General features: G+C 33.2%; 1 protein-coding gene across 1 annotated transcript in view; it reads left to right on the plus strand.

Annotated features, from left to right (window-relative positions):
• The window catches only part of Msh4 (mutS homolog 4), an 86,553-nt gene that overhangs the window by 29,010 nt on the left and 30,613 nt on the right, over window positions 1-26,930 (plus strand). Inside the window, exons 8-14 of the mRNA XM_027935258.2 lie at window positions 4,277-4,344; window positions 18,288-18,362; window positions 20,001-20,065; window positions 21,358-21,527; window positions 23,853-23,989; window positions 24,903-25,006; window positions 26,029-26,153. Of these exons, the coding sequence (XP_027791059.2) occupies window positions 4,277-4,344; window positions 18,288-18,362; window positions 20,001-20,065; window positions 21,358-21,527; window positions 23,853-23,989; window positions 24,903-25,006; window positions 26,029-26,153 (744 nt within the window). The remainder of the gene's footprint in view (window positions 1-4,276; window positions 4,345-18,287; window positions 18,363-20,000; window positions 20,066-21,357; window positions 21,528-23,852; window positions 23,990-24,902; window positions 25,007-26,028; window positions 26,154-26,930) is intronic.

Raw genomic sequence — 26,930 nt, forward strand, 5'->3', positions numbered from 1 at the left:
TAGGTATAGAATCCTGTCATCAGCAAATAGTGCCAGTTTGAGTTCTTCTTTTCCTATGTGTATCCCCTTAATTTATTTTGTCTGTCTAATTGCTCTGGCCAGTGTTTCAAGAACTATGTTAAATAGAAGTGGTGAAAGAGGGCATCCCTGTCTTATTTCAGGTTTTAGAAGGAATGCCTTCAATTTTTCTTCATTTAGAATGTTGGCCTGGGGCTTAGCATAGATAGCCTTTATGATGTTGAGATATGTTCCTGTTATCCTAATTTTTCTGGTGTTTTGAACATGAAGGGGTTCTGTATTTGTCATTGTTTTTTCTGCATCTATTGTGATGATCATATGATTCTTATCTTTAAGTTTATTGATATGATGAATTACATTTATTGGTTTCCGTGTGTTGAACCACCCTTGCATCCCTGGGATGAATCCCACTTGATCATGATGCATGATCTTTTTGTAATTGACTTGCTAGAATTTTATTGAGAATTTTTGCATCTATGTTCATTAGAGATATTGGTCTAAAGTTTTCTTTTTTTGATGTGCTTTGCCTGTTTTCGGAATCAGGGTGGTATTGGCCTCATAAAATGAGTTTGGAAATGCTCCCTCTTTTTCTATTTCTTGAAATAAATTGAAGAGTATTGATATTAGTTCTTCTTTAAAGGTCTTGAAGAACTTGGCTGTGTCCTGGGCTTTTCTTAGTTGATAGGCTTCTGATGGCATATTCTATTTCATGGCTTGAAATTGATTTTTTTTTTTTTTAAAGAGAGAGTGAGAGAGGGAGGGAGAGAGAGAGAGAGAGAGAGAGAGAGAGAGAATTTTAATATTTATTTATTTTTTTTTTAGTTTTCGGCGGACACAACATCTTTGTTTGTATGTGGTGCTGAGGATCGAACCCGGGCCACACGCATGCCAGGCGAGCGTGCTACCGCTTGAGCCACATCCCCAGCCCTGAAATTGATTTTTTTTTAAATTGTGTATATCATCCTGATTCAATTGGGCAAATTATATGACTCTAGAAATTTGTCGGTGCCTTCTATATTTTCTATTTTATTGGAGTACAAGTTTTCAAAAATAATTTCTGATTATCTTCTGTATTTCTGTAGTATCTGTCATGATATTTCTTTTTTCATCATCTATGTTAGTAATTTGAGTTTTCTCTCTCCTCTTTGTTAGCATGACTAAAGATCTGTCAATTTTTATTTATTTTTTCCAAGAACCAACTTTTTGTTCTGTCAATTTTTTCAATTGTTTTTTTTTTGTTTTAATTTCATTGATTTCAGCTCTGATTTTAATTATTTCCTGTCTTCTACTGCTTTTTGATGTAGATTTGTTCTTCTTTTTCTAGCACTTTGAGATGTAATGTTAAGTCATTTATTTGTTGACTTTTTCTTCTTTTAAGGAATGAACTTCATGCAATGAACTTTCCTCTTAGAACTGCTTTCATAGTGTCCCAGAAATTTCAATATGTTGTATCTGTGTTCTCATTCACCTCTAATTTTTTTTTAAATCTCCTCCTTGATATCTTCTGCAACCCATTGTTCATTCAGTAGCATATTATTTAGTCTCCAGGTGTTGGAGTAGCTTTTTTTCTTATTTTATCATTGATTTCTAATTTCATTCTATTATGATCTGATAGAATGCAGGGTAATAGCTCTATTTTTTTTTATATTTGCTAAGAGTTGCTTTGTGGCATAGTTTATGGTCTATTTTAGAGAAGGATCCATGTACTGCTAAGAAGAAAGTGTATTCTCTCATTGAAGGATGAAATATTCTATATATGTTAGTTAAGTCTAAGTTATTGATTGCATTATTGAGTTCTATAGTTTCTTTGTTCAGTTTTTGTTTGGAAGATCTATCTAGTGATGAAAGAGGTGTGTTACAGTCAGCCAAAATTATTGTGTTGTGGTCTATTTGACTCTTGAACTTGAGAAGAGTTTTCTGATGAACATAGATGCTCCATTATTTGGGGCATATATATTTATAATTGTTAAGTCTTATTGGTATATGGTTCCCTTGTGCAGTATATAGTGTCCTTCTTTATTCATTTTGATTGACTTTTGCTTAAAGTTTACTTTATTTGATATGAGGATGGAAACCCCTGCTTGCTTCCGCAGTCCATGTGAGTGGTATGATTTTTGCCAACCTTTCACCTTCAATCTGTGGATGTCTTTTCCTGTGAGATGAGTCTCTTGGAGGCAGCATATTATTGTATCTTTTTTTTTTATCCAATCTGCTAGTCTATGTCTTTTGATTGGTGAGTTTATGCCATACATTCAGGATTATTATTGAGACATGATTTGTATTCCCAGCCATTTTTGTTTATTTTGGTAATTAATGTGACTTGGTTTCTCCTCTGATTAGATTTTTCCTTTAGTGTAATACCTCTCTCTGCTGATTTTTATCCTTGTTTTTCATTTCCTCTTTGTGGATAATTTTGCTGAGGATGTTCTGTGATGCAAGATTTCTAATTATAAATTGTTTTAACTTTTGTTTATCATGGAAGGTTTTTATTTCATCATCCAATCTAAAGCTTAATTTTGCTCGATATAAGATTCTTGGTTGGCATCCATTTTCTTTTAGAGCTTGGTATATGTCATTCTATGATCTTCTTCTGGCTTTGAGGGTCTAGGTTGAAAAACCTGCTAAGATACAAATTTGTCTCCCCCTTTATGTGAACTGATTTCTCTCTCTTGTGGCTTTTAAAATTCTATCCTTATTCTGTAAGCTAGGCATTTTCATTTTAATGTACCTTGGTGTAGATCTGTTGTAATTTTGTACATTTTTGTGTCCTATAAGCCTCTTGTATTTGGTTTTCCCATTCATTCTTCACGTTTGGGAAATTTTCTGATATTATATCATTGAAGAGATTGTGCATTCCTTTGGTTTGAAACTCTATGCTTTCCTCTATACCAATAACTCTTAGATTTGGTCTTTTGATGCTGTCCCATAATTCTTGGATGTTCTGTTCATGGTTTCTTACTATCTTCACCGTGTGATCAACTTTATTTTCTAGATTGCATACTTTGTCTTCATTATCTGACGTTCTTTCTTCCAAGTGATCTAGTCTGTTTGTTATGCTTTCTATTGAGTTTTTTATTTGATTTATTGTATCCTTTATTTCAAGGATTTCTTTTTTTTTTCTCCTGAGTCTCTATCTCCCCTATATTCTTGTAGTACCTGTGCAGATTGTCTGTACCTCACCTTGATGTTGGGCTTCCAGACCCTGCTGGTGTCCCTTAATGTATGTTACTGCATCTAAAGATGGTGGCGGCAATAGTTGAGGCAACTTGAGACAATAGTTAAGGTGCCCCAAGATGCATGCAGTATCTTACAGAGATGGGGCTGAAAGGGTGGGCCTCACGCTCTCTTGGGATGCCTGCTCTGAGATGCAGCTGCTTCTAGGCACTGTCTGTTGTCAAAAAGTTAGGGGTTACTGCGTGGGGAAGGCAATGGTGATGACTGCAGTGTCCCAAGATGGAAGTGGGTTAGGCTTAGGCTCCCAGGTGGGGGGAGGGGTGAACTTTGACCTGCCTTGGACCTGGGTCCTGCGCAAGTCCTGGGGGCTGTGGGTGGATCTGGGCCAGGCCTGGGCCTGGTCAGAAGGGGTGGTGCTGTGCCAGAGGAGGCTGGACTTCCATGGTTACCTTCTGGTGGAGGAGTGGACCTGGGCCTACAGTGAGCCTGGGTCCTGCACAGGCCAGTGTGAGTGGATCTGATGCTATGTACATTGAAAAGATAAGAATATCTGAAGTTCAGAGAAGTTAGGTAACTTCATGGAAGGTTAATTACATGGTTAGTGGTTAAGCCATGCTGCTAAACTAAGAATTTTAAATATCAGAAAGAGAAGTAGAGATCAAAGTAGATAAAGAAAATTTTATAGGTAACATCCTATAAATAAAATAGGATGTAGCTTCAAGAAGAAAAGGGTTGTCAACGTGTCAAATTTTGAGAAAAGATGGGTGAAAAATCAAAATTAACAAAAGAACATTAGAATGTATTGTTTTATTCCTGGTAGAGAAAGAATAATATTAAAATAAGTAAGAGTTACAGTAGAACTATTCTGTTTTATTTTACACGATATATATATATATTTTTGACTGTACCATAAAGGTTTTTGTTTTTTGTGGATTTTTTTTTTCGCACTAGGATTACCTAGCCCTTTTTATTCTAAGACAGGGTCTCACTAAATTACCTAGGGCCTCACTAAGAGGCTGAGGCATAAGCCACGATGCCTGGCTAGCCCTAGTTTAAATGCTCACATTTTGTCTGTTTATTTCAGTTATATCAAGATTCCTTGATACGGAGCAGCTTCTTTCTGTTTTAGTCCAAATTCCAAAACAAGACACGGTATGCTTACTTACACATCATGTTTTTATCATTATTGTTATATAACTTATCTTAATATAATGTAACAATGGTAAAATATAAAAATGTTTGGGAAAATACTTCATTATTGATATTTAGAATATTTTAAGACCTCTTTAAAAAAATCTTTTAATAATGTATTATCCCAGGCTCAGTGGTAAAAGCCCTCGCCTAGCACGTGTGAAGTCCTGAGTTCAATCCCCAGCAGCACCAAAAAAAAAAAAAAAAAAAAAAAAATTTGTCTTTCAAATTAAAAAATGTATTATTATTCCATATGTTATGGCATAATAAAAAATTTCTTAGATCTTTCAGGAATTGGCACATTTCTTAGATCTTTCAGGTGGCATATTTAAGTTATTTAAAGATTTATATATAATTTTCAAAAAACCTTAAATTATAATAATATTTGCCTAATAAATAAAATTATATTAAATTCAAAGAGTATTTTTTATTACTCTTTGAGAATTATTTTATTTATCATTTATTTATTTTTATGTGGTGCTAAGGTTCAAACCTAGTGCCTCACACATGCTAGGCAAGTGCTGTGCCACTGATAGTCTTTAAATATGATTAACCTTTAAGAATAAAACTACTTCTTTGGATATTTTCCAAATTTAAGTAGTCCTCATAGATAAAGGAAATAATACATTCTTCCTTTTAAGTTGAACTAAAGAATATTTACTTTAAGGAAATAAAATCTTGTACATCAGTAAAATTTGATTACTTTTAAAAATTCATTCAAACCTATTTTATATTTGGGAAATTATCCCATATTGTAGGAAAAAAACACCCTTTGAGGTTTATTTGTAATAAAAACTCAATAGGTGGAAAAGCTTCAGCAGTTGGACAGGCACAGAACTGGAAGTTTCTTTAAGTAATTAAAATACCTTAAATTCAGTATAAACAAATTGGAGATAACCTGAGTTTATTAATAATTAAATGACTTTTGTAAAGTAAATTTGAAAGTATTCTCCCTACTCTTCAATTTTTCTGGTAGAGTTTATGTAGAACTGATATTATTATTTGTATACACTTAGTAGAATTCACAAATGAAGTCATTAGAACCTGTACTTTTTTAGTAGGAAGGTCTCTAACTAAAAATTCAACTTTTTACATAAATATGGTTCTATTTATTTGTTTCTTCTTGAATGAGCTTTAGTAAGTTGTACCTCTCAAAGAATTTTTCATTCCACTGAAACCTTCATGTTTACTGGCATAAATGCTTGTAGTATCCTCCTCATTGTCTTTACATGTCTGTAAAGTTTTCAGTGATGTGCTTTCTCATTACTGATACTGGTAACTTGAATATGATCTTCTTATCAGCCTTATTAGGGTTTGTCAATTTTGTTGCTAGTCTCAAGGAATCAGCTTGGGATTTCATCTGTTCTTTGTTTCATTGATTTTTTGTTTGTTTTTTTCTTTGTTTTATCTTTTCCTTCTGCTTACTCTGTGCTTAGGTTTAACTTTTTACCAACATTTTAAAGGTAAAAGCTGAAGTCATTGATTTGAGACCTTTTTTTCTTTTCTTATATAAACATTTAGTATTATAAATTTTCTTATGAATATTGCTTTAGCTGTAATCCACAACTTTGTTTTCTTTTTAATTAAGAAATGTTCAAAATACTTTCTAAATTCCAAGTTTTATTTCTTCTTTGATATATGTGTTATTTAGAAGTGTGTTTTTTTGTTTCCAATGTTTGGGGACTCTCCAAATACCTTTCTGTTACTAATTTAAACTCCTAATGGGCAGAGGAAAAAGGTTGCATAATACAGATCCTTTTAACTTTATAAACACTTATTTTAGGGGTCAGAATAGGCCTATCTTGGTTAATGGTCCATGAAAAGTTGACAAAAATTTGTATTTTGCTGATGTTTCATAAATATCAGTTCAAGTTGATAGTGTTCTTCAAGTCTCTTATTTTCATACTGGTTTGTCTATTTGTTCTTTCAGTTATTGAGAAAGGTGCATTGGAATCTCTAACTGTAACTGTGGATTGGCCTATTTTTTTCCTTGCAGTTTTATCAGTTTTTATCTAGCAGTTTGGAGCTCTGTTATTAGGTATAGAGATCTTTAAGATTGTTATGTTCTCTTGATGAGTTTTAACCTTTCTCATGAAATGATCCTCATTATCCCTACTAAAATGTTTGGCTCTGAAATCCACTGTTCTATTATTAATATAACCAGCTTGCTTTTAATTAGCATTAGAATGGGACATCATTACCCTCCTTTCGCTTTTAACTTATTTATATCTTTGTACTTAAAGTGAGTTTTTTATAGGCAACATATATTTTGGGTCTTATTTTTTTGTATCCGATCAGAATGTATTGAGGTATCTTTCCCTTTACATTTACTGAAATTATTCATATGGTGGTTCCATTTAAATCTGCCATCTTGATTTTTTTCTATATTCCTCATCTATTTCCTTCTTTTTCTCTTTTATTTACCCCCTACCTTCTTTTGGATTGAGAACTTTCTATGATTCCATTTCATTTATTTTGCTGACTTATTAGTTAGAACTCTACCACTGGGCTACATTCTTAGCTCACTTTGTTTTTAATATGTATGTTTATGGTACATTTTGCTTATTAATTTGTTAGTTGGTGAACATTTAGGTTATTTTCACTTTTGGCTATCATCAGTAATGCTGCTATGAATATTTGTGTATAAGTTGTTATACAGACATATGTTTTCATTTATTTTGATGTATACCTATGAGTGGAAATGCTAGGTCATATGATAACTTTATGTTTAATTATTTGAGGAAATACCATACTATTTTCCAAAGTGACTTTATCATTTTACATACCCACCAGTAGTGCTTGAGGGTACTGATTTCTCCACATCCTTGCTAAGACTTGTTATTATCACACTCTTTGATTGTTGCAATCCTAGTAGGTAAGAAGTATTATCTCATAGTTTTGATTGGTAGTTCCCTGATGATTAAAATGCTTAGGCATTTTTTTCATGTGCATAGTGGCCATTTGTGTATCTTCCTTAGAGAAATATTTATTCATATCCTTCATCACGGGGCAACCATCACCCCACTAGGGTAGTTTTCTGCTCAGGAGGTGATGAGCTGCCTGAGAAAATGAAAGTCTGAAATAATTAGTGAAGAATTAAGAGATAGAGCCAGAAATTAGTGTTAAAAAGCAGAGTGCCTAATAGCTCCTTCCTCCTGGTAGGAGCTGGAACTGAACAACTAGAAGGTGGCACTAATTGTTGATTTAAGAGAGAGTACATCAAAGGCAGGGATAAGGTTTCAACAGGTGTAGTCTTGCTTCATGGTAGCTTGCAGTCAACAGATTTGTTGGTACCTTGGCAAGTCATACCCATCTCTGAGAGGTTGTGTGGCTATGTGGCTCCAGTAGGTCACTCCATCTCCCGTTCTGTGCAGAACCTGTGACAGAGCTGAATGGGAATTCACGTGAACTGGGCAGTCTCAACAGCAGGAGTGCCGCTGTGAGTTTCCAGATACCAGATTTTCCTACCCAAAGGCTTCCATGCTAATTTTAGTTCATGCACAGTTCATGAATGGCTCCCGGCAATCCTTTACCCATTTATGTGTATTTTTGAATTTTAAGAGTTTATTCTGGGTACTAGTCCCTTATTGGATTTGCAAATAGTTTCTTTCATTCTGTGGGTTGTCTTTTCCCCCTTTTAAAAAAATTTTTTATTAGTTGCTCAAAACATTACAATGATCTTGACATATCATACATTTGATTCAAATGGGGTATGAATTCTTATTTTTCCACGTGTATAGATTGCAGGATCACATTGGTTATACAGCCACGTTTATACATACTGCCATACTAGTGTCTGTTGTTCTGTTGCCCTTCCTATCCCCCCTCCCCTCCCTTCCCCTCCCATCACCTCTCTCTACCCCATCTACTGTAACACATTTCTCTCCATCCTAGCTTCCATGAGCTGAGAGGCTTTCCTCTACCATGTCCTTCTGCTATTATGTCTCACCTCAACTTCAAAGCAGTGGAGTCAGCCAACCATGAACTGAGACCTCTGAAACCATGAACCCAAAATAAATTTTTTCACCTCTAAGTCTTCTTTCCAAGTAGTTTGATCAAAATAATGAACAACTAGGTGACTGACACAACTCATAAAAATGTTTCATATATGAAGAGTGATGAATTTATGTCATTTGGAAGTACACTCATTATTCTTTATCACTTTCTGGTACAATACAATGAATCAGGCTTTCCTTGTACTTTCTCTGCTCCAGCGTTTGAATCAGGTATTTCTCCAAGGAGTTCTTGTTCATTTTAGTAGGGAATTGTATCCACAAGTTAAGATTTGGAGAGGCAAGATGGCCCGCCTGCACTCACCTACTTTTCTGGAAGTTGGAATCAGAACAACTAGAGAGCAGCTTCTTATTAAAGTGATGACTATGGGAAGATGCTGGGGTTCAATACTGGATAGAGACTTGGATAAGACCAGGGACTCTACAGAGTGGAACAGAATGAGAAAGAGTGTCCCAGTACTGAGTGTGCAACAATGTAGTGCATACAACAGTGTGACTGAGGGCAAGTGTAGCGGGGTGTGGGTGGTTATAGTGACAGGAGGGAGACCAAGTGAACACAAGTAGAACAGAAATTGGCACAGTGCAGAGAGCCAGTACTTCCAAATGAACACAGCTGATCTGTTTGGTATCTGCATAGGAAGCTGGTGCTGGAGAGGTTCTCTGTACTTTCCAGTGTGTACTTGTGGTGCTGTAATAGAAGTAACTTGAGAAGGTTGCATCTGAGCTTGCTGCTTCTGGGAAACAAAAGCCCCTGCATTTTCCTGAACTTGGAGAACCTATAGAAAACATTACTAACTACACTGTCTCAGCAGGAATCTCTCTTGAGATTTGACTTGACTCTGGAGGATCAGAGTTCCCCCTTTAAGATGGATGGCTTAGACAACAAGCTAAAGAAGTTCAGGGAACTAATGAGAGGAGCACAGGAGCTAGGAGCTAGGTCTTGGAAGGCCAGAGTCATGGTTAGTGGATTATGCAGGGTCTGCTGCAGGCAATTCCCTCTCTCAGGCCCTCACAAAGTGCAAATTGTTGCCCTTCCAAGTGGATTTCGCAGAGGGTGTTGGTGAATCAGATGTACTAAAATGCAGTGGCTACACAGTCCTGGAAAAACACTGAGCTGAATCTAATCTCCAGAGTAGATTTCTGCCAAGATATTGTCCTGTGCTGCCCTAGTTCACACTGATGAAAAGGCCAACTAAGTATTCTAACTGGTTCCAAACTGATCCATTCCTACTGGTCATCTGTGAAGCAACATAAGAGTAAGAAAGAAAGAATGATAAACTCCAGTCTTTGCTCTCTCCAAGAGGTGCACAGCTAAAGAAGACAAGGGAAGAATGCTGATTTGCATAGGTAGCAAGCATTTACTCTTGCCCAGACAACTGATCACCTCAGTGGAGATGATTCTTTCATTCTTTATTAAAACTTTAAAAAAATATTTAGTATTTTGTCCAAATATTTATGTATGTATATACACACACACACACACACAAACACACATAAATTCTTTTTATTTTTTCTTTACTCTTTTTTAAGATTCAAATTTTTGTCTTATTTTTTATTCTCGCTTTCAAAATTTACCATTTTTGTTCCTTTCTATTTTTAATTTTATTATGCTTTCCTTTTCCCTTTTTTACTTCCTCAATTTTATTTTCATCATTTTTAAATTATTTGGTTGATTCTGTATGATTTTTGTGGTTGCCATTTCTATTGTTGTTATGAGTGTTTTGTATCTGATTTGCTTTTATTTGTTTTTCTTGGAGTTACTTGTTTTCTTCTTTCTGCATGGTACTAGAGATTGAGCCTGACATTTTATGCATATTGGGTAGATCCTCTGCCACTGAGCTGTACTCCCAGCCCAGCTAAGAGATTGCACCTTACTTCACCCATGACTCAACCCTGCTTGAACCTAAGCAGATACTTCGGCATAAAGAGTAGGGGAAATAAAAACTCCAAGTTAATAACATGCCCTCAAGCACGCATAGCTGGCATCATGCTGAAGACCCACTCCTATAGCAATAACAGAGAGAAATAACAACTGTTTTGGACACTGCACCTACAAGGGACCTCATCATAGGGCGCTATCATACTCTTGCAGACAGCACATTGTTGACAAGTCTGGAAGAGTGACCACAGATTATCCATATACTCTGCTGTCTATAACACACCTACCTAAACTACTAAAGGGACCCTCTCTTGCAAGATCTAAAGAGAAAGGGGGAGTCTCAGGCTCCAACACAGTATGCACTGTCAAAATTCACCAATCACAGCCAGAGAAACCACAAGTAAACTTACACTACTAAGTCCATTTTGAATTAAATTCAATACTATGCAACAAACATCATCATGAGAAGGCTCTTCCCAAAGAAGGCCTTCATATAAAAGTGGAATAGGTACACATTCAACAGAGGCACAAATCTCAAAAGAAATATAAGAAACATGGAAGAACAAGGCAACACAATTCTTCCCAAAGTTCATAACTATTTAGTAATTGATTCTAAAAATTGATTCTAAAAAGAGGATGAAATGCTGGGCAAAGAATTTAAAAGAATGATAATAAAAATAATGTATTCAAAGAGGATTCAAATAAACAGCTGAATTAATTAAGGAAGATAAAGAAGAATATGAAAGAACAATTCAATAAAGGGAGATTCAAAAAGGCAAACAGAAATCTTGGAAATGGAAATCTCAATAAGTCAAATAAGAAACTCAGTTGAAAACTTTGCCAATAGACAAGATCAAGTGGAATAAATATCAGGGCTTGAAGAGAAGGTTGAAAAATTATTACTTTCAGATAAAATAAGAATGAACAGAACATCTAATACCTTTGGGACATGATTAAAAGACCAAACCAGTTAATCGTAAGTTAATTGTCTACTCCTGTTCAGAGGAAATAATAGCAAAAAATTTCCAAATATTGGGAATGACATGGATGTCCTGTATGAGTCTGACATTTTATGCATATTGGGCATTTAGAACTGCAAGTAGAAATGACCAGAAAAGAATTCTTCACATTATATTATAGTTATATTACCAAAAATTCAGAACAAAGAATATTGAAAGCTGCAAGAGAAGCAAAAGTCACTTATAAATGCAAACCCATCAGAATAACAATATGTTTCATAGAAGAACTATAAAAGTCTGGAGGGCATGGAATGATATATTTCAAGCCCTTGAAGGAAATATCTGCAAACCTAAATGACTATGTCCTGCACAATTATCTTTCAGAATCAAAGAAGATCTTCTAAGATAAGCATAAACTAAAGGAATTATCACCATTAACCTACATTACAGAAAACACTTAAAGGAATCCTATTCACAGAAGAGGAAGCAAGATAAACAGAGTCCAGGAAAGTCCAGGAAAGAATAAATGTCACTAGAAGAGTAGATATATAAATGAGAAAAAGGAATCTATATCATTGATTCAGTAAATCATCAAATCTCTAAGATGAATAAGGGAGAAAGTAATGAACAAAGATCATTCAAACAACTAGACATAACAATCAGGCAAGAAAACAAAGTAAAAGGGATACAAATAAGAAAAGAGGACATTGAATTGTACCTATTTACAGGTGATATAATTCTAAAAGACCCTAAATAATCCATGTAAAAACTCATATAACTGAAAAATTGAGCAAAGTAACAGAATACAAAATCAACACAAGCATTATTTTTTTTTTATAAAACAATAAGTATTTGCTGAGAAAAAAATCAGGAAAACATTTTCATTCACAATATCCTTAAAAAAAAAAAGAAAATCTAGAAATAATCCTAAACAAGTAGGTGAAAAACGTTTACAGTGAAAAATTTAAAACTCCTGGGGGAAGACATTGAAGAATACACTAAGAGATGGAAAGGCCTTCCATTTTTATGGATTAGGAAAATTAATATTGTTAAAATGGCCATGCTACCCAAAATAATCTGTAGATTCAATACAATACATGTCAAAATATCAATGACATTGCTCACAGAATTAGAAAAAAACAAAACTCATATGGAAGCACAGAGACCCTGAATAGCTATAGCAATCTTAAGCAAAAAGTGCAACACTGTATCACAATGTCTGATTTCAAAATATTCTAGAACCCTACTTATTAAAAAAAGCATAGCAGTAGCATAAAAATGGACACATAGACCAATGGAACAAAACAGAGGACCCAGAGTTAAACCCACATTATTTACAGCCATCTGTTTCTTGACTAAGTTGCCAAAAACATGTGCTGGAGATAAGACAGGCTCTTCAACAAGTGGTGCTAGGAAAACTGGATAACCACTTGGAGAAGACTTAAACTAGGTTGCTATCACCCACCTTGTACAAAAATCAACTGAAAATATATAAAGACCTTAATGTAAGACCTGAAGCTTTGAAACTACTATAAGAAAACATATAGGAACCACTTCAAGGTATTGATATAGGCAACAATTTCTTGAATAGGACTCCAAAAGCTCAGGAAATAAAGGCAAGAGTTGACAAATGCTATTGCATCAAATTAAAAAGCCTCTGCACAGCAAGGAAAACAGACAACATTGTGAGTAAACAATCTACTCAATGGGAGAAAATTTTGTCAGCCATTCATCTGATAGAGAATTAATGTCTAAAATATATAAAGAACTCAAAAATAAGTCAATGATAATCCAATCAATGGGCAAATGATCTGAGCAGACACTTCTCAAATAAGTATAAATGGCCAATAAATATGTGAAAAAAATGCTCAACACCTTTAGTCATCAGGTAATTGCAAATCAAAATTTCACTGCCATCTATCTCACTTTGGTCATAATGGCTATTATTCATAAACAACAACAAAAAAATAATTATGTAGGGGACAATGTGGAGAAAAGGGAAGTTTTATACATTGTTAAGCCAGCAGACAAAAGAAATTCCTGCATACCCACATTTATTGTGACACTATTCAGAATAGTCAAGACACAGAATCCACCTGAGAGTGCATTGCCCATTGAATAGATAGGGAAGGTATGGTATATATACATAATGGAGTTTTATTCAGTAATAAAGAAAAAAATCATGTCATTTTAAGGAAAAATCGATAGAACTGGATATTGTCATATATGTTATACAAAATTAGCCAGACACAGAAAGATAATTGTCACATTGTCACATTTTCTCTTATGTATGGAAACTGGAAAAGAAAAACAAAAAAGACAACCTGAAATAGAAGACAGACTGTTAAGGAAAGGGAAAGGGACTGGGAAGAGGAAGTAGAGAGGAGAAAATAAGAGGGAGGGTGAATAAGATCAAAGTATGCTAAGTGCATATATGGAAATATCACAGTGAAACCCACTAATATGTACAGTTAGTATGGTGGAATAATTATAATAATATAAATAAATAAATTTTCAAAAAAGATCTGAGCACTTGTTGCTATTGGAGTGTCACAACTCCCAACCCTCTCATGGCTAGGGAATAAATATGTATTTATATAAATAAGTATAGAAGTATATACATTTAACTCTATATATTTATTTCTATATTCATCTATACAACAGAAAATCATGAGTTCACACCAGTACCTCCAATTTCAGTTGGCCATCCCTGGGTATACTAGTTCTTTCCCTTTCTATTATTGTAACTCCCTTTTCTGCCAATGAGAAACCTGATGAGAAAGTCATTATCCTTAATACATTAAAATGTTTGGTCCATTTCTCCTATTATTCTCTCACTGCTGTCACTCCTTACCCATGCAGGTACCATCCTCATTCTGCCTGTGTTCCAGGACCCGCTAATAAATTCTTCTGTATAGTAATTCTCTCCCTTCTCTCAGGCTTATATTCTGCATCAAGCTTGCCTCCTATGCAGAAACTTCTTCAGCCTAGTTGGGATCCAAAACTAATGCCAAACTATTCTTCTCCCTTTGCATAGATACTCTCCTGATCTTGTTCAAGCTCATATACACTGTGATGGCTGTGATGGCAGACCTCCAGTTTGGATGTCCTTATCACTCTCCTGTACTGTACCATCTCTCCATCTTCCCTTGCTCTGGTTTTAACTCCCCCACAGCAGGAATGCTTTCTTCTTCCAGTTTCAATCCTAATAATTAATATTAAATTATAGTGATTATATTAAAATAAAAGGATTTATGATTATACAGAGAAAGTTCTTCACTTTATTTTTGAATATGTCATTGCTAACCTGGATCATTAATCTTTTTTCACTTTGCATTTAACAGTATTTTTGGAATCAGTAAATGTTTAAGGACTTTTAATTATGAATGTTAACACACAAAATATTATGATTAGCCTTTATGGCCTTTTGCCAAATGTCACTGCTTTGAATGATAATTTTAAATGAGAAATGTGTTAAAGAACAATTTTACTTATGAATTGCATGTTTTACCCAAAACCGTTAGGTTGCAAATAGTGCAGAACAAGTTAGAGTGCTACCATTGCATAGATTCTACAAGATCACACAATATTGTTAGGTCAGAGAGAAAGGACTTTAGTATCACAGCAGATTCTCTGCACATCTTAGCCTAGTCCTCTTCTAGTGTCTCACAAGTTGCAGTCCCAGTGTGTCTATTTTTAGTTTTTACTTTATATTTTTATCATCAAGAGTCAGTTGGGACCCTACAATTTTTCCTGGTTCTATCAAGACTATTTTCTGTGCCAATCTTTGTTTTCAATGTTTATGTGAACTAATGTTTGAATTGCTCTTTGCTTTTGAAACATCAATGATAATTTGTTGACCCTACTCCTGTTCATGTAAGTCAACAAGAAGCCCAGTACTTACAACTACTTCTTATTTTGGACTATAGAGCTCTGTCCCCAAAAGCTCAACTTCAACTTTGCTGTCTTTATTTCCACCCCTATCCATTCCATGATATTTCCATTTTCCTCTCTGGTTACTCAAGTTCAGTTATTACCAAATCTCCTTTATATTCTTTAACTTCTTCCTCAAACTGAAAATTACAGGTTGGTGACTCTTGTTTTGCAGACCTCTTAGTGACAGTGGTTTTCCTTTGCATATTCCTCTTACTAGGGAGTTTAAAGCTGGTGTCCTCATTCCTTATTGGTACTCAGACTATTATTCTCCATACTTTCTAAAATTCACTAGCTTTGACTCTCATATATTCACAGAGCCCTCAAGGCTACCCAATAGTCATTCTGTCTTTTTCTTGACTTTTCATATGAGCTCAGAAACCATTTCAGTTCATCTATCTCCTTTAACCTTCAGCACCTCTTCAGCAGTGACTAACTACCATATGTTTAATCAAATTTGTGGAGCAGGTGCTATTGGCATATCATCCACATCTTCTTGGCATTCACTTTTGTGCAAGGGAAGTTGCTTGCTGGAAGCAGATGAGATTACCTGAGAACTTTCCCTCACCACAGAAAAGGCCCTAGTGTATCAGGGAGTTGATGCCCCTGGCAATAGCTTTTTAACCAATACTGAAAAGGAATTGGTGAACGAATACACCCTTTTCCTTATCTCTGGAGTAGATCCTGAAACTTGCCATAAAGCATCCCTCATAAATCTCCAGCAGGACTGAGCTGCATTGGTAACCTGATCATTAATGCATTCTACACTGCTATCATTCCTTTCCTTGTCTTACTCCCCCTGCCTTGTCTATTCTTGCTGGAATTACTTTTCAAATAAATTATCTGCCTTCAAATTCTAGTTTCTCAAAGTTGACTGTTGGCAAACCAATCCTGGCTTAGTAGTGAATAGAAGTGCTTAATTTAAATGTCTGGATTCATCAGTGTTTTTTCTTTATAGTTTATGCTTGCTGTGTCCTACTTAAGAAATATTTACCTATTCCAATATCATGATTTTACCCATTGTTATGGTTTGTATGTGAAGTGTCCCCCAAAAGCTTACATGTGACACAATGCAGAAGGGTTCAGAGGAGAAATGAAAGGGTCATGAAAGCCTTAACCCAATCAGTGAATTAATCAGCTGATGGGATTATTGGAGTGGTAATTTAAGGCAGGTGAGGTGTGGCTGGAGGAGATAGGGCATTGGGGGCATGGCTTTGGAGTATATATTTGTATCTGGCAAGTGGAGTCTGCCATCTGATCATCATGTGAGCTGCATACCTCCACCATACTCTTACGCCATGATGTTTAGCCTCACCTCGAGCCCTGAGGAATGTAGCCTACTGTCTATGGATTGAGACCTCTGAAACTGTGAGCCCTCAAGTAAACTTTTCTCCTCTACATTGTCAGTCCTTAGTCACAACAGTAAAAAAAAAAAGTTAACTAAAACACCCATGGATTTTTATTTATGGAGGTGACTAAATAGCAACATGGAGAAGTTAATGACACTGAAAGAGTTTTATTATTTATAATTCCCAAGAGGAGAGGGCAGGTTCACACTAGGAAGTACCAGGTCTGTTAAGAGATGGAAAGAGCAAAGGAAAAGCATAGGAAAGTCCTTTATTACTATAGTACCAGGAAGTTGTTAATTAGGTAGGAATGTTTTCTGTTTGGCAGAAAACAAAACTCTGATGTTAAGGTTTGTGATTATAGGGTTTATAATATGATTTTTTTGTACCTACAAAAGCCAGACCACAGGGAAGATGTACACAACTTTGGCTGTTAGCTTTACCAAGTGATTAATGGATGCCAAATTATCAATTACAAAGTTCTATAAAACTTAGAACACCCAAAGTCATATATATATATATATATATATATATATATATATATATATATATATATATTCTTTTGTTATAGTCCAGATGTTTTATTGTTTTACTTTTTACATTTAGATTTACAGTGCATTGGAATTAATTTTTACATTGGTCAGGTGAAGAAAGGTCCATGTTTCTTTCTTCCCATATAGATTCAGAATAGTATTATCATCATTTATGGAAAAGATTGTCTTTTTCCTATTCTTCTGCAGTCAGCCTTTACCATAAATCAAGTACCAATATATGCTTGGGTCTGTGTCTAGACTTTTTATTCTGTTTCTTTGGTCTTTCTGTCTGTTTCTTAATTTATTATAAGTTTATATTCAGTGTGTTAATCCTTCCACCTTGATCTTCTTCGGGGGAAGATTGGCTGTGGAATTATTTACATTTGGTGATAGGAAAAATAGTTGTCTTCTTTGTGGTGAATTTTATTTAGAATTAATTGTCCTGTTACTTTCAGAGATTCTTCATAAGATGGTATGAACCGCTTTTTGGTCTGATGACTTCATTATGGTGTCTTCTAAATTGGGCCAGATGGTCATAGAAGGGCTCAGATATTGTGCAGTGAAGATATAGGCCAGGGGACCTCAAAAGGAAACAGCTCAATGTCAAGTACATTGTGTTATAACTGGGATATCCTAAAACTCTGTTTCTATCAATATTGATAAATTAGTCCATGCACAACAACATCCTCATTTTTCTAGGTCGGTACTACTACTCATTTGTAAAGATTGTAATTTCATTCACATAAACTTTATTTACAAAATTTAGAATGTTGATATTATTGTATTTTGGAAAATTATAACTAATTTGGACCACTAGAATTATGAAAATGATTTTATTTGTCTAAACAGGAATATGTGGTGGGAATTTTGTTGTTCTATACCTATCTGGGAGGTTCAGATTCAGTTTCAAAATACCAACTATCCACATATATTCTTGGTGCTTTTTAAAAATTAACCTTAGTCTCTTGGTGCCACTCAGGTTTAAACTAGATCTACTATTGTTATTACAATTTAAGTTTAGCTCAGATGTTGAAATAGAAATGAAAATTAGGCAGAATGAAGTAAACTCCTCCCATTGTCAATTTCCAGGAGACTAGTCTGCTTGGCTTATTATGGTATGTCAGTAACTTCTAATTATTCTCTAGACTGGCATCCTGAATAGAATGCTAAAATATTCAAGAGAAAAACCCATTCTTGCATTAAATATTTATGGTTTCACATTTAGATTTTTATCTTATCAGGTTAATGCAGCTGAATCAAAAATAACAAATTTAATATATCTAAAGCATACCTTGGAACTTGTGGACCCTTTAAAGGTAATTTACGTGTGTGTATATGTGTGTATGTGCATATATATATATATATATATATATATATATATATATATATATATTAATTCTAATCAGTTATACATGACAGTAAAAAGCTCCTCATTTACATGTGTGTATATTAATTGTATAACATGTTAGGCATCATTTTTTCAACTTTGTGTTTAGGAAAAAATTTAAACTTAGAGAAATTACATGATTGTTTAACAAATTTGCATATTTTTTCTTAATACAAACAGCACATGCACACTCACACACATGTGTTTATTAATAACTTTCACTGAACCATTTGAAAGTAAGTTGAAGTACCTAAATACTAGCTTGTGTATCTTCTACACAAAAGGATGTTCTCTTATATAATGACAATATAATTATCAAACTCAGAATATTTAATGTTGATATAATACTATTATACAGTGTATACCCCATATTTACATTTTAACAAATTTTTAACCATATTCTTTATAGAATTTTTTTCTTGGTACAAGATCCAGTCTACCACCATACATTATATTTAATGTTTTAAACTAATTTAAACAGGAAAAAAGTTTGTTAGCCTTTCCATTCATGGTATGATTATTTTGGAAAAATGAGAGACCAATGAGATAGAAAACTTCTTAAATAGCTAGTATCAGTACAAATTGTACCTACTTTATAGGAAACATTCATAACATATATCTTTTGATCTTGCAATACTATGCCTACAAATCTGTTTGAAAAAAATTAACAAATGTTGACCAAGATTTACATCCAATGATGGTCAACATTATTTGTATTAGTATGAAATTATACGTGAAATAATACTCAAATAATTAGACTATTTGTTTCCCACAGGGTGGAATATAAATTATTAAATTTTTTGGTATGAAAAAAATCTCTAATACTTATATGTAGTATTAACTGTGGGGAAAAGGAACATACAATGGTGTATAATTTTTGATTTCTGATAGGAAATATATTGTAATATTTAGAGTATCTTTAGAAGAGATATAATTATGAGTGATTTAATTTTCCTTTATGTTTCTATGAACTTTCTAGTTTTTATCAGTATGTATATATTATTTTTCTTTTCTGAAGCAAAAGAAAAATGTTTTTGCCATTGCCTTATATCAAACTAAAATAGATAAATATCAGGTTAAGGAGGTATTCTCCTCATTTCTGTTTATTCAATTAGTGACCACTTATAATTTTCATCAAGCAAAACAAAATTCCTACTTTTGCCACTTAATAATAGAGAAATTGTTTTATTTACAAACATACCAAGCACTTTTCTAGTTTAATGTATTTATAATCCAAATTTTGTAATTATATGTTGAGAACTCTAAATGTACAACAGAGCTATATTAATACCTACCACTATATGTTGTTAAATCTTAACAATTAGGAGATAAGAAAAATAGAAGTCATGAAGGTGAAACAATGGATGACACTCATTAACTATGTGCTCTTTTTGGAAGGAAAAATCTGTCCTCACCTACATACCTAAAATATTTTGGGGGTGCATGAAAATGAGAAAGCAAGAAAGCACTTGGTAAACTATAAAGTATTAAACAATTATAAAATGCTGTGTTTGAATAATGTCATAATTTGTTATCTTTAACTATTCTTTATTTTACTCTTTAATAGATTACTCTGAAGAACTGTAACACACCTTTATTAAGAGCTTACTATGGTTCCTTGGAAGACAAGAGGTTTTTGTCATTCAACTGTTAATAAAATATAAGATTATTCTTTTCTTCCTGATCATAACTTATTTTAAAGATTCCAATTGTAGTCTATAGAATAGTTACTTGAGTTTTGATTAACAGAAACTTTATCTATTCATTAAAATTCTAGCTATATATTTCATCTTATGTATATAAAAAATAGGGTAACAACACATTATTTATGCAACTGGCAGGTAGAATTGTATGAGAGATTAAAATCCATGGGTGATTTTTTTTTTGGCGGCGGGGGGGGGGGGGTGTGGAGGAAGGAATACCAGGTATTGAACTCAGGTGCATTCTACCACTGAGCCAATCTCCAGCCCTATTTTGTATTTTATTTAGAGACAGGGTCTCATTGAGTTGCTTAGCACCTTGCTTTTGCTGTGGTTAGCTTTGAACTCACCATACTCCTGCCTCAGCCTCCTCAGCCTCTGGGATTATAGGCATGTGCCACTGTGCCTGGCCTATGGATGATTTTAATACTTCCCTTTTTAGTCATTCTCTATGGAAAGACTTAAAAATATATAAATATATTCCTTTTCTTTATTAAATAAAAAAGGCCTAATGCAAATAGAAATAATAGATATGAGTATGGAAAAAGATCTAAGTACAGTTTGATTTGAATCTTGTTAAATTATTAGCAATAGCATTTTAGTTCATGACCAAAAAAGATACTTAAAAATATTTTATTTATTCGAGTTTTATATACAGTGTGATGCCACAAACTGAAGTTAATAATAAAACCAGCTTAATTGCAAATAAAATACAGAGCAGAATAAAGGAAAATGTTAGGAAAATAGGTGTTACCAGGCTTCTCCACTCCACTAGATAACTGATAGTTATGAGGCTTCAGTTACACTGCCTCACAATATATGTTTAGTCTTCCTTATGAGGGCAGGGAGCACATGTTTTCTTTGAATCCTTGTACCTAGTACAGCTCTTGCTACATCGTGTTAGTATTTATTGAGTGAATGAGCATGAAGACAGAATTTTTATGACAGTTCTTTAGGAATATGTTTTGTACTCACAGGCACAGTCAGTATGTATAATTTGGGAGATCTATATATTAGCAGATCTTAGAATTGTTCTTGGTGGCCTCACACTATTCTAGTTTTGACTGATGAAAAAATTTAGAATTTTTTGAGTCATAACTGTAACTTATGGAAAATAATTGTTGCATAATTATTTGAAAATAGCTTTCAATAAGTTTACTATTATTATGATTAAATTATACAAAAGCTGATTTATTACTTGTAATTTTTTAACCTTAACATTAGGTTTGAAATCATACTTGAAAAGATTAAAACAGTAATTAATGATGATGTAAGATACATGAAAGGATGCTTGAATATGAGGACTCAAAAGTGCTATGCAGTGAGGTCTCACATAAATGAATTTCTTGACATAGCCAGAAGAACATATACAGAGATAGTAGATGACATAGCAGGTAATTTATTTCAAACTTTTTTTTTTAATTTTAAGGAATAAAACACACTTTTTTAGGACATGCTGGATTTTTTGCTGGTGATAATTAGTTATACATATTTTAAATTTATTTTTTATTTCAAAACAGATAATGTTAACATGTTACTATATAAGGAACCCCTTTTTTAAAAAAAAGGACATAAAATTATTATATCTTTTTTCTGAACTTAAATATAGTTACTCTCATACAATATTGTATATAAGTTATAAGAAAAATGTAGGCTATTAATGCTAAAAATTTCAGCAGCAGAAACATCATTTTTTTCAAGAGGAGGTGATTATTAAGCCAGTCCAGTAACCTTTTAACAAATATTTATTGATCTAATAATAACTTTGATACCGATCTGGGCACGAGGAATACATAGTGATCAAGATTAAGTCCCTGTCCTCACAGAGCTTATGTGAAGGCAGACAATAAAGTAAAAAACACACATACATAAATATGTACACATTATATATGTATATAAGTACTGGTGGATTTAAACCCTAAACATCATAATTTCACAAGAATATTAGGTGTATAAAGGAAAATGCAGCATTTGAGAGGAGTCAGAATAGTAAAAGGCGAAAGATTTATACGATCTGAAGAGAAACCAGAGTAGGAGTCAGAATAAATAGAGGATCTTCCCATAGATGATGGACGTTTGTTGGTAGTTGGAATAGCCTAGGGAGAAATTCTAACCACTGGCAGTGGTATAAGCTGAAGCACAGAGGTTCAATGAAATCCTCAAGGAATGAATGAGCAAAGGTGATAGGATGGAATAAGACATTCCCTCACAGTACTAGTCAAAGATAAATCCTAAGTGTAGGCTGGGAACCAGAATTTAGTCTTTGAGAGTTAGGAGTTTAAATGTTTTCCCCAAAGAGAATGAAGTACTGAGATGGTTTTGCCTTGTGAAATAAAATTTATTAAAAAATATATTTAGTAAAGTTGAGTAAAATGGAGTCAGGGAAGCCAGTTTAAATTATTGCATGTTAGTAATATTAATATTAATATTTAGGATGATAACAATGAATCTGAGTCAAGAAAAATACCGAGGTTAAAAGAAAATTTTATACAAGTTAATTATTAAGTAAATATGGCCTTGGTAAAGGGAAATGTGGCCATTAGTGCTTAATGAAATTTCTAATGTAAGAATGATGGTACCATTGAGAAAAGCAGGAAAGTCAGGAGGAGTGATTGTTTTGAGCAATGTTCAAACAATGTTCAAGATTAATGGTCATAAAATAAAATATAAATTTAAAACTCTGTATTAGTATGAAGTTGATAGGAGGTTTAGATTTTTAGGGAATTTTGATGAATTAATTATTTCTTTAAAAAGAATATTTCGTGTTATAAAATATATTTTATAGAGGGACCTTCTTAATGATTGCAATAATTTATGTGATTGTTATCTTTTATTAAAAATTAGAATGGGGGCTGGGGCTATATGTAGCTTAGTGGTAAAGCACTTGCTTTGCATGTGTGAGGCACTGGGTTCAATTTTCAGCACCACATATAAATAAATAAATAAATTTATTTATTCTGTCTGTCACAACAACAAAAAAGATGGCAAATGGATAGCGTTAAATAAGATAATGCTAAGTGAAGTTAGGTAATCCCCCAAAAACAAATGCCGAATGTTTTCTCTGATATAAGGGGAGTGACTCAAAGTGGGGTAGGGAGGGAGAGCATGGGAGGAAGATTATTTCAAGATAGGGAAGAGGGGTGGGAGGGAAAGGTAGGGGGAAGGGGATTAGCAAGGATGGTGGAATGTGGTGGTCATCATTATAAGAATTACATGAATGAAGATTTGAATTTGGTGTCAACATACCTTATATACAAACAGAGATATGAAAAATTGTGGTATATATGTGTATTTAGAATTGTAATGCAAAAAAAGAGTACATGTGTAATGGCATAATTTGGCATAAACATATTTTATATACAGTGTTACGAAAAATTGTGCTGTATATGGGTAATAATTAGTGTAATGCATTCCAAAAAAAAAAAGAAAACATCTAGACTAAAGAACATATCCATCACTCCAAAATTACCATTTCTTTGTGGCGAGAACATTAAAAAATCTATTCTTTTAGCAATTTTGAAACATACAATGTATTATTATGAACTATGGTCACCAGTAGAAATTATTCTTGTCTATTTTCAACTACAATAAAATAAAACTGGAAAAAAATGTTTAAAAACTATTTATGGAAAAATATCTTGTGACTTTTTAAACAAAAAGCAACTCTCTCATTAAAATTCTTTCACTTTATTTTTGTTTTTCTTGTTTCTGGCCATTAGGAATGATAACGCAGCTTGCAGAAAAATATAGTCTGCCTTTAAGGACAAGTTTTAGCTCTGCTCGAGGATTTTTCATTCAGATGACTATGGATTGTACAGTGCTACCCACTGATCAACTTCCTTCAGAATTTATTAAGGTTCATTCAAGAGTGGTTAGGAAATTATTGTTCCTGATTTTATAGTACATTTATATATATTCCAGCACTCCTTAAGTTTACATGCCAATCTTCTGAATACTTTGTATATTGCTTCTTTTATTTTCCTCCCACTGTGTAAGAGTTATACTAGACTCAGAGTGATTTAGAAGCTTTTTTTAGGAGAAAAATCAGTTTTGAGAGCTTGGTGTGAGAAGAAAGGAAAACAAAGAGACTACCTAAAATAGAAAATGTTTCTCTATACATATTTTCCTATTTTGAAAAATCCTGAAGTAAAGAAATGTGCTTAAACTTTAAAACTTAATATCTACAAACCTTTGGACCATGGAAATCTTTTTTTTTCTGCATGCTTATTAACTTTTCTTTCTCTGCTTCCAAGGAGGACCTTTTGACAAAAACAAACTCTTTAACTTTTAAATTTATTTGTATATTACCCACATACATACACATGCATGTACTCTGGGGTGTGTGTGTATAAGCAAACTGTGTTTCCAAGAAGTGAGGAAAGGATGAAGTAATGAATGGGTTAAATTTAGCAATGTGATTAGATTTTGAGTGAGGTTCAATTATGGGATAAGGGATAAGACAGGAGTCATACATGGCATGAATATCACTGATATCTGTCATGTGTGTCAGTTGGTAATAAAATGCAATATTTTAACATTTACACTGACTATTTAAAACCTGTCAAAATGGTCATGTTGGATAGAGCAGGTTAAAATAGACTGCTTTATCCTTTGAAGTTGTCTTCCTTTTATTTTCCCCAAACATTACTTAGAACTTTTTTTGTGATATCATTTCTCAAAAATTAAAGTGACTAACTTATATTTAAGTTGTATAAATCTGTTTTGTTTCATATGCATGTTCATATATTCTGTTTTTAAATTATTAACAGATTTCTAAAGTGAAAAATTCTTACAGTTTTACATCAGCAGATTTAATTAAAATGAATGAAAGATGCCAAGAGTCTTTGCGAGAAATCTATCACATGACTTACATGTAAGAACATTTAAAGTATTTGAATTTTGAAATAAATTGGTTTAAAGAACTATGATAAATTTTATTAATTGACTTTTTGTCTGATTACAGACAATTATAAAATTATGAATGTTAGGAAAGAAAGTCTGTCATTATGGTGAGGGCCACTGAGTCTCACAGAAACTTCAGGGCAGATCTAATTACACAAAAAATGCCATTATAACATTATAACCAATACTTCTGTATTGTACTTTCCATCATAAGTAGAGGAGGTTAGCATAGCATGGGCTTATCTTGAATTTCTTTTACTTTATTTTTTTCCTATGGTCCATAAGCCCTCAGTTTCTCATATCCTGACATTTCTATAGCAATATCGCAATGGTACCAGTTCTTTTGTTGTTTGTGAAACGATAGCTATACAGTTAGAAGAAATAGAAAATTTAGAATTGGTGTTCTGAGATAATAGAGATATGTTGGGATTTCTAAACAGTTTTAAGACATGGACCACAGACATTATAAAATATAATAAGCTTTGGGTACATATTTATCTTGTAAGGGAAAAATTTTTATACTATATCAAAATACTGACACATAAATTCTTAAATGATTATGTTATTTGGATGTTGCATGTGTAAGAGAGAATGAAAGAAAAATATATAATAGCTTTTGTGTTCGATCTAATGTGTGCAAAAACAGAATTATTAACAGATGGGATTAAAGTATTGTTAGGGCTTGATTTGACCTATATATGATATTTTTATTAATAAAAGATTATTTTCTTAATAGAAACATCACTTTAAAAATGTAGTGTTAATACACCAAAAGATAGATTCTTTTTCATTAAGTAGATGTGACCTTAAGCAATCATTTCATTTCCTCATCTCTAAAATGAAACAATTGAACAATAGGTTTGTGTAGTTGTGGTGTACACTTCACTATGAATATTACTCTACCTTAGGCAATACATTTAGTAGTATTTGATAATTGTATTGTATGTGCTTTTTAAAAAATAATTACGTGTCTTTCCCAACATGTACTTTCAGGATAGTGTGCAAACTGCTTAGTGAGATTTATGAACATATTCATTGCTTATATAAACTTTCTGACACTGTGTCAATGCTGGATATGCTACTCTCTTTTGCTCATGCCTGCACTCTTTCTGACTATGGTAAGTTACTTTCTTTGAAATAAGAATGTGGCATACTGAGATTTGTATTCCATTTAAATAATTGTATTTAACATGAATAATTGTATTTAACATTACATGTTTTACATGAAATATAGATTCTTGCCTATGTCCTAGACTAGGACACAAAATAAAGTTGCCCCTAAAATTTATTTTAAAATCCAAAAAATTATTCACTCAGAAAATGGGAAATCAAAAAGAAAAAAACTGCAAGATATTTTAAAGTCTTACCAAATAAGACACTACAGAGACATTTCCTTGGTGAAAATGGCAATGATTGAAACGTATGAAGTTCAGATCTGAATACTCATTAGAAGCAGTGTGACAAATGCTAATAGAGAGAAATGAATCTCCAAAGTGAGCGTTTTTGTTCTTTAGATGTGAGCATACCAGGATCAGGAATTATGTCATTTATTTTTGTATTCAATACTATGTACAGACATTGAATAATAATGTTAAGTAATTTTCTAATGTTGAGTGAATACTTCACTCAAGATAGCCCTTTGAAATTTCTTTTCCAACTTATTAGTAATAACCATACTGTAGCATGAGAAATTACAGAACCAGTATGTGATGGTTATGGTTCAATAATTGTGGACTTAGTCTGGGGTTGTGGCTGAGTGGTAGAGTGCTTGCCTAGCATGTGTGAGGCACTGGGTTTGAGTTTCAGCACCGCATGTAAATAAATAAATAAAGATTCATCAACAACTAACGAAAATATTAAAAAAAATTGTGGACCTAATAACATTAAAAACATTA

This window comes from Marmota flaviventris, chromosome 10 (assembly GCF_047511675.1).
Source record: "Marmota flaviventris isolate mMarFla1 chromosome 10, mMarFla1.hap1, whole genome shotgun sequence".
Lineage (NCBI taxonomy): Eukaryota > Metazoa > Chordata > Mammalia > Rodentia > Sciuridae > Marmota > Marmota flaviventris.